We start from the raw sequence: 9,170 nt of genomic DNA on the forward strand, positions 1-9,170 counted from the left end.
CTGTTATAGTCTTGTTCCTCCTCTAATGAGTACAGATTCACTTCCGGATAACTAATATACACATGGAAACAAACATATGGAAACATCCAACACATTTGTCATAGATAAATGCTCATTTGGTTCCATCTCCATACAATTCAAACTTATATTTATACAATTTTACAGATATATCATGTTTTGTGTATTTACATTTGTACTGAAATTACTCTCTTTTAATGAATAACTTTGATTTATTTTTTGTTTATACTTTTTTCTGCTTTGAATATTATTTGAACTGTATAGTTTCTATCAAATCATAAAGTTTGAGCTCTTTTGACTGTCAAAATAAGCGGTTTGTGTGATGAAGGGAACTTATTTTATGAGTCATTTGTATTCACCTATTCTTGGGAGTAGATCAGGTATGCTGGAAGAGAAACGAGTAAAACGTGCAGGACAGGGATACCGGGGGAAAGTGATTGGGAAACACTGCCAGAACCTCATGAAAGCTTAAGCCTAAAGTCAACTCGTGGAGTGTAAACAGGTGCAATCCAGAGGGCGTGGTGCTCACCGCGCCGTCTGCACTTCCTTGTTACTCCTGATTGACGGAGTTTGCATGAATGGCTGTCTTCAAAGTGACTCATTTTATTTACCTCCTCTCTTTCAGATGAATATCTTTAAATCTGACCACAAGAATGAAGCATGTTGTTGTGGTTTGTTTTCTTGATATATATATATATATATTTCTTTTGTGCAGACTCGCTCTTTGCTGAGCGTGTTTGAGGAAGATGCAGGGATGCTGACGGAATACACCAACCAGCTGCTGCAGTCCATGCAGCGGGTGTTTGGAGCGCAGGTACTGAACCACGCCCACTCTGCTCTCCTTAGTCACGAGTCAACAAGAAAATGAAAATTACTGTCTGTTTCATTGTTGAACATCGTAGGATTCAAAACTATTTTTTCTTTACATCTTCATGATTTCATATTTGATGTTTTCCTCTAAAAACTCAAAAACATATTTAATTGTGAGCCTTAAATACATCAGAACAATTCTTAAATGTTGCACCTACTTGTTAATGTTCTGTTGCAGAGCATATTGCAGACATTTTTCAGTTGAACTGTTCAGAGATTCAAAGATTTTAACCCCTAATTTGTTTTCACCTCGCCTCCAATTGCTCGTAGAAAAAGCCAGAGAAGCTGGGAGATGATTTCTTGTATTCTCATGTCTCTTATTTTTCCTCCTCAGAGTGAGATGGGATTGGCCACAGAGCAGCTCTCGCAGCGGCTTCTGGAATATGAGAAGAAAGTAAGTAGATATTTTTTTTTTAAACAAATTCACAAGTTTTTGTGCCAAAAATAGTGAGAACCAAAGTAATTCTGCGTCAGTGGTGACGAGTGAGAAAAAAAAGATTGAATGAAACACTGCTAGAGCCTTCTTAGTTTCATAGTTAATTGATTTTTTTTGTGTTCTTCTTCAATGTTATGCAGAAATCTTTTTCATTACACATATGACTGTGCAGTTCATTTCTAAAATTTAAAATGACCTTCTCCCATGTCTAATCCTACAAATTCTTTTGTTATTACATTTAGATTTATTGACATTTTTACGATTGATTATCCTCCTAATTTTTTTCTGCATTTTATTGTATGTTTTGGTTGATATTTTGTTTGCCTCACAGAATTTTGCCCTTGGAAAAGGTGATGAGGAGGTCATCTCTACGCTGCAGAACTTTGCAAAAAGTGTTGGAGAGGTGAGTCCTGCCATGAGTTTGTTGTGTTTAATATGTTCTTCTGCTTCTTTTGTGATGATTAAGAACATAAATATGAAGATAATTCATCTTAAAACTGGATTTCTGAGTATTTCTTTATTCAAATCATAGTGAATCAGGAGCAGACAAAAAAATGCAGTTTGAAATTATGTCCCACAAGTTACTACGGCGAGCTGTTAGCTCCCTGCTCCGCTCTTATCCAATCCACTTATAGACGAGTGTCAGGAAGTGGTGGATCTAAAATGCAGGAGACCGGGCAAGGTGGCCGAAAAGACATTTAATAAACTGAAACATGACAAAAACCATGGAAGCAACAAAAAGCTGACAGAGCGGATGAACTGAAAAGCAGACCAACAACAACATCAAAGCAAACTAAACCAGAGAATCCCTTCAGAATCCATCCCCTGTACAGCTGATAGTGCTCATTTTTGTTGCATCTTTGGTGAATCTGGGGGTCAGAGGTGCTGTAAGCTAGTGGGAGAGCACATAAACAGGTGGATGATGGGACGGGGGCGGAGTTGAATTGTGTCAACAGTCCTACAAACGACTTAGAAGGAAATTTCGGATAAACAGCTGCTGCTCTGAAAAACCTATGTCCTAGAAAATGACATAGTTTTTTAGATTTTGGCTAAAAACATGATAGTTATTATCAAAAGAGGAGCATCTGTTCTCATTGAGGAAATGAAACCTAAAGAAAGGTTTAAAAATTGACTGAAGGAGTGCTGGTGAAGCAGATGTTATGAGTGTCACATCGAGTGGGTTAAAAAAAATGAAGAAAGATAATGCAGGAGGACGATGGTTAGCTAAAGCATTAGTACTAATGCATGGATCACCGTCAAGAACCAGTCAGGTCAGCACTTGGACTCGGAGCACAGGCTGATTGTTTACTCTCTTTTTGCGTGCACACTGGAGAATTACGCCCGCTCATAATCTTTTGGACTTTAGCACTTGCCAAACTCTTCAGACTAATCTGGATTTCAACACGTTAAGGCTGGGCTGTATCTCGCTGATAAGCAGCACCAGTACCAAAAGGATTTGACAGTTTTTGGCGCAGTAAAAGTCCTTGTTTTTCCTTTTTTGCATGAAGATTTTCCATCTGAGTTATAAAAAACAGTAATGAATCATTTCTTTGGCAGAGGTTTGTCGTGCTCTCCTCTCATCTGATTTACTTTGTGTCTCAGCTGAACTCCCTCCACTCCGAGCTGGCCAACCAGATGGCTGACAGCATGGTTTTTCCTTTGATCCAGTTCCGGGAGAAAGACCTCACAGGTAGTGAGTTAATTGAATAAAAAAAAAAAAAAACATCTCAAAAGCTTTAATGATCGACTCCAACCAGCTAATGTTTGCATTCTGCAGAGATAAGCACCTTAAAAGAAATATTTGGCATTGCTACTGATGGTGAGTAAAACAAAATCAGAAACAAACTGCAGACAGATCAGGTTTTCATTCAAACGTCTTTGCTCCTCTGTGATGCAGAGCATGAAGCAGCGATGGTCAAGTACAGTCGACTGCCCAAGAAGAAGGAGAATGAGAAGGTGAAATAACAGCAGATCCTTGTTCATGATTGATAAAAAGCTGTTTGTTAATCCAATATTTGTAGTAATCTACTGCTGCCTTTGCGAGCTATCTAACACGTCAGGAAGTCTCCTTTTAAGAAAACACATTTGTTTCTAATTTGCATGTGTTTGCATACGTTAGATTGCGCTCACAGAAAGGGAACTGACTCTGAAAAGCATGTCTAATCTCCCTGTGCTGTGTTGGTAGCTGAAGGCCGACCTGGTGAAGGAGGTGGCCTACACCCGGAGGAAGCAGCACCAGGCCTCCCTGCAGTACTACTGCGCCCTCAACGCCCTGCAGTACCGCAAGAGAGTAGCCATGCTCGAACCGATGTTAGGCTACACTCAGGCACAGGTACCCCTCCCTATTCTAAGCTCCCCGACCCCCGGGGAAAACAAAGAATACATACGGTAGCTTACATGGTTTCTGTTTAGTTTAATTTCTGATTTTGATGGAGGTTTTGTTTTGGAAAACATCTGGATTCTAGTTACCATTTGTGACGAAGCAGGGGTTTCTAATAAGCGCTAAACGAAAAGACCAAAGCTAGCAACATTCATAAAATACAAGCGTCTTTGGAAAATTTATTTGGGCAGAAAAGTGAGGAACAAAAAGAATATTTAGATTTAACTTCCTCCCACACTGCATAAAATGTAATGACCGACTCTCTAATGTTACATTGCTAATAAAGTTGCATTCACTGTGGATAGATATGGATTATTGGTAAAAAAAAAATGACAGTTTTATGATGCTATCTCTTTATCTTTTAGTACTTATAATTTTAATCATTTCAAGTGTGGTAGTTAAAACACTAAAGTTTTTAGCCTCTACATCCTATCACTCAAGCAGGGCTTTCCCTTTTAGTTCAATCATTTATGATTGGCAATGAGGAAAAATATGAATTTTAACCTGCAGCTGTTAAAATGTAGTGTCAGTCTTTTATTTTTGGTCCAGACATAAAAAAGCTTTTTGATTGCATAATTTTAACAGATTTTTTTGACCAACTGTTTGCTTATTTGTGTCACAGATCAGCTTTTTCAAGAAAGGCATTGAGCTGGTTTCAAAGAAGATGGACACTTTTCTCTCCTCTGTGTCCAACATGATGCAGAAGTAACTCACTTTCTATCTCTTAATTGTTGCCTTTAGAGTGGATTCAGGCTGGACACGTTAAAGACCCACTCCAATCAAAAAGGTCTTTTTATGCGTTTTTAACATTGTGGCAATTGTCACAGACAAATGTAAAGCAACAATGAGACACAGCAACTCATTAAAATGTGTTTGGATGACTGTTGGCTCATCAAAACAACTTTAAACATGATAAAAGTTGCTTCTCAAACTATTTGATTTACAATCTATAGTCATAAACACTTATCCGCATACCTTCTTACTCCTCAGTGACCACCTTAAAGCAGGCCTCCACTGTATCAAAGAGCAATAAAAAGTGTTGTGATACAGACGTACTAAATTGATCAGCAAAATATAAAGTTTGGATAAGTGAACTATCCTGACATGGACTTATGATTATTTATCTCGTTTTTGTGCCCCGCCCTCATAATTCCTGGCCAATGACTGAAGAGATCTCTAGTCACATGGTTTTGTTTACAATTTTTTGGTTTGAAACATTGACTGTAAAAAATATACATATACTTATATACAGTCAATGGTTTGAAACAATCGATTTGAATCGATTTAAGCGTTATAGATCAATAATCGATTCACAAAAGATATAAATTAATTTAGCACACAAAGCTAAAGTCCGCTAGCTTAATGCTAACGTTCAATAGAATTTCCCATAGGACGGCTAATGCTAACGCTCAGTTGACCAAAAAAATACATTGCTGACTAAATGAACATCTTTATTTACTTACAGTGATTAATTCTCCAAACTCTTTTAAGGAAATATTTTTAAAGTAACTATTTGTGGTCTAAAACTTCGTTTTTTTCACCTCACATTCTTGTCTTCTTCTTGAATTAAATGCACTTCTATAGCGCGATCGCCACCTAGTGGCCAAACTGAAACTTCCTTCAGGAGAAGCAGAACTGTTTACAATGTTAATGAAGATTTTTATTAGAACTTCTGCTTTAGATAATCTATTTAATACTGTATACTATTAACAATCTCATTATTTTACTAAAACATTTTACAATATGTGAACTGTTTCAGATTAATATAAATATACTCAAATTAAATAATAGATTTTTAAATGTATTTCTAAACAAATGTGTATAAATTTGTAAACTTAAAATTGAATTGAATTGAAGAATCGAAAAAAATCGAATTGATTCAGGCTCTTGTGAATCGAACCAAATCGTTTCTGGAAATTATAACCGATACCCAGCCCTAGACCAAACACATGGTTCATGACTTGGTCCGGTCTAATGGACTTTTCCAGCCTGAATTCACCCTTAGTGACTTCCTGTAGCATGATTAGCCACTGGAGCTTTAATTTGATCTGTTTTTTTGAAAATGTGGTTTTAGAATTTCTAGAATAATGGCAAAAATAAACAAACGTTGAGAGTTAGTACAGCGTCTTTCTGTCTTTCTAGTATCCAGACCCAGCTGGACTCTGAGGCAGAAGCCATGCGCATGTCTCAGAAGGAGCTTCTGTCTGCGGAGGACTTCGTCTACATGCCGGATAAAGACGCTGAGCCTGTTAACCGCACACTCATCCAGAAGGCTGGCTACCTCAACATTAGGAAGTAAGATGATACGTAAATCTGATGAGGCTTCCAGCTTGTTATTGTCTGCCAAAATGTCATGGCAGAAGACAAAAAATACGTTGATTTTTTTATATTTTAATCAAGACGAGAAAGAACAATTTAAATGTGTAAAACAAACATATATCACAGATTGTTTTTCTTACAAAATCTCCTCCAAATATGCATGTGAGAAAGCATCTGTCAGAGAAGAAGAGGCAGGTTGGGTACCGGGCTGACAGGGTGCTCTGTCGACTTATTGTGGAGCTGATGTATAAGAAGGATAACTTCACCGGAGCTTAACGGGGATAAAACTGCAGTCTAAAGCTTGTGTTGGGATTTATTAAAATGTCAGGGGTGTCAGACTCTGTCGCTTTCTCACATACGCCCAAAATCTTTGATGAATACCTGACAGCAGATAAGAGGCTTCCACAGAGCTGCGGCGTGCACGGAGGCGGCTGCATCCTCAAACCAAGAACATGAGCGAGTGCTGACGGTTTCTCAGTATTAGAGGGCTGAGTCAGCCGATGCACGAGCCACACATGTTCACCATCAGCTAATGAAAAGCTTTTAGGGAGAACTCTGAGCACAGAGCACGTGAACGACTGCACTGATTCATACATGACACATCTCCATAGCCTTTTGTATCACAAAACGCATAAAAATAAACCTTTTTTTAAATCTTTTTCTTATGAAGACATAGTATACCAGAGGTGTAAATTCACTCGGTAAAAAGAGAAAAGGTGTCAAACTTCATAGACTTTTTTTGTTTTAATAACAATCATTGATGAAGAATAACGTTTTATTGTTACAATTATTTATTTTAATCTATAAGAACCTATGTTAACATGAGTTCAACCGAAAAACATCAGAAATATGGTCTCTGGTATCATTTTCTTTATAAGAAAAATTAGTTGTCATGGGTTAAGAAAATAAAGGCATATGGTTGATGGTTGAAATATATATATATATATATATATAAAAAACCCTTCAGAACCCAAGAAATTGTATTTTGAGCTTTCAAAATTAATTTGGAAATTAGTTTTTTGTTTTCTTGTTTTAGCTACCACTTATTACAGCGGGGAAAAAAAACAAAACGAAATTAGAAGGAAAAAAATGACTTCAAAAAGTTTAAAAAAGCCAAAAAAAAAAACCCAATGAAATGAAAAACAACTTCCAAATGTGATCCCATGGGTTAATTAAATTAATGTTGGCCATATAAAAGTACATTTTCGGTTTATGTATGCACATGGAGTTGCACTGTTGGATGTGAACACTGCTTTTAGTATTTGTTGGATGTTAATGAAATAGTTAACCTGTTATAACATGTTGTTACAGTTAAAGATAGAGCTGAACCTAAAAAAAACGTTGATTTATCTCCAGCAAAATCTTTTTTTTTTTTTTTTACTTATCCGTAGATTTATTTTCTACTGAGAGACATTGAAGAAAGTTTATAGTATTTTCTTGTGCACACAATAAACTTTTTTTTTTATTCGTCAATGTCCATTTAGGGGCTCTGTAATTTTTAAAAAAAGTAATTTCATTTGTTTTTTATTTTTTTGGACAACAGGGACAGAAAATGTTAATTTTCAGTCACATAAACCATCTTAAGCAGGAGTACTTCCATTTTTGTTTGATGTGGAAACTAAAATACACACTTGAGATTCTTTCTGTTCATTTTTAAAGTAAACATTAATATCTTTATGGTTATACATTCATGTCTTTGTGAAGTTGAAATTACTAATTATTAGAAAAGTGTTTTTTCATAGCCAGACAAAATAGGTTTAAAAAAAACATAAATGATTTGTAATCTTAATTTTCAAAATTGTAAATCAGAATGGAGTTCCTTCTGCATTTTGGCAGACATCTTCAGCTCTAGCCAGAGAAATGCCGACTGCAGAAATAAAGAAAATGTGTGTTTGCTGAAGGCGGCCGTGTGATCACAGCTACCATCAATCAGACTCCGTCTTCCACTTGTGTCGCTGCAGGAAATGTTGAAAAGAAAAATGCCTTGGCTTAAGTCTGAGTCAAAATCTAAGCAGCTGCATGAAGCCATTGATCAAAAATAGAAAAAAGTAAAACTCCAGTTTTTGCTGCTCTGCAGTTTCTGTGTGATGAAGGTCTGCAACAAATTTAAAATGGGAAGTGCTGGACTTTCATGCGATATTAATACAGTTTGTCTTAAAAAACCTGATCACCATCTAAACTGCTTTTACGTGTCTCCCAGTAAAACCGGCCTGGTGACGACAGCCTGGGATCGGCTGTTCTTCTTCACTCAGGGCGGTAATCTCATGTGTCAGCCTCGGGGCGCGGTGGCGGGGGGCATGGTGCTGGACCTGGACAACAGCTCCGTCATGGCGGTGGAGTGCGAGGACCGGCGCTACTGTTTTCAGATTACTTCCCCTTCAGGAAAGACGTACGCAGAAGCGTTCTCTGGTTTCAGCCTTTAAAATGACAAACGACCACGAGTGAGTGACTCCATATCTATGAACTCGTTGCAGGTCCATGATTTTACAAGCTGAGAGCCAAAAGGAATATGAAGAGGTCAGTGTTGAGATGCTGTCTAATCCATGCACAGTGATGCAAATATTCATAACTTCTATATATAGGATGAATTGATCTGTATTTATCTTTTTTTTCAGTGGATTTGTACAGTCAACAACATTTCCAGACAAATCTATCTGACTGAAAACCCAGAGGTAAAGAAAGCTTTTTATGTGCTCTAGAATTAAAAATTAAGTTTAAAATGAAATTCCAAGTTCAGAATCTATTTCAAGCCATAACTATAGATCAAAATCTTGTTTTTTTTTAAACTTAAATTTATTTACAGTCAAATTGCCTTCTAAATCGAAACTATTTTCAATATGTGAAATGAAAGTTGACCATCAATCAATGCTTGTTAGCAAAGTGATTTATCTAAAGCAGGGGTGTCAAACTCAATCACACAAGGGGACAAAATCCAAAACACACCTTAGGTCGTGGGACGAAAAAGACGAACATTTATTGAACACCCTAAAATTTGAAAACTTCAAAACCATAACTTTTTAACACAATTATTAACTATATATTCTAGTACTAGGCTGTGTAATAGTTGTCAAAAAAATGCTCAGATCATAAAAAAGAGCAGTTTTTTCCCTTAATGAATTGTAATGAAATTATTTATTAAAAAAAAAA

At 36.6% G+C, this 9,170-nt stretch overlaps 1 protein-coding gene across 1 annotated transcript; it reads left to right on the top strand.

Annotated features, from left to right (window-relative positions):
* Positions 1-736: 736 nt before the first annotated feature.
* On the top strand, positions 737-8,695 carry LOC112139284 (DCC-interacting protein 13-beta; the record flags this gene model as incomplete). Its single annotated transcript, XM_024262031.1, has 12 exons — positions 737-832; positions 1,223-1,282; positions 1,656-1,727; positions 2,927-3,014; positions 3,102-3,143; positions 3,222-3,280; positions 3,510-3,656; positions 4,327-4,409; positions 5,847-5,999; positions 8,224-8,412; positions 8,498-8,540; positions 8,639-8,695. Coding segments are annotated over exons 1-12 (1,053 nt in total), but the record flags the coding sequence as incomplete, so codon positions are not given.
* Between the last annotated feature and the right edge of the window lie 475 nt (positions 8,696-9,170).

This window comes from Oryzias melastigma, unplaced genomic scaffold (genome assembly GCF_002922805.2).
Source record: "Oryzias melastigma strain HK-1 unplaced genomic scaffold, ASM292280v2 sc01573, whole genome shotgun sequence".
Taxonomy (NCBI): domain Eukaryota; kingdom Metazoa; phylum Chordata; class Actinopteri; order Beloniformes; family Adrianichthyidae; genus Oryzias; species Oryzias melastigma.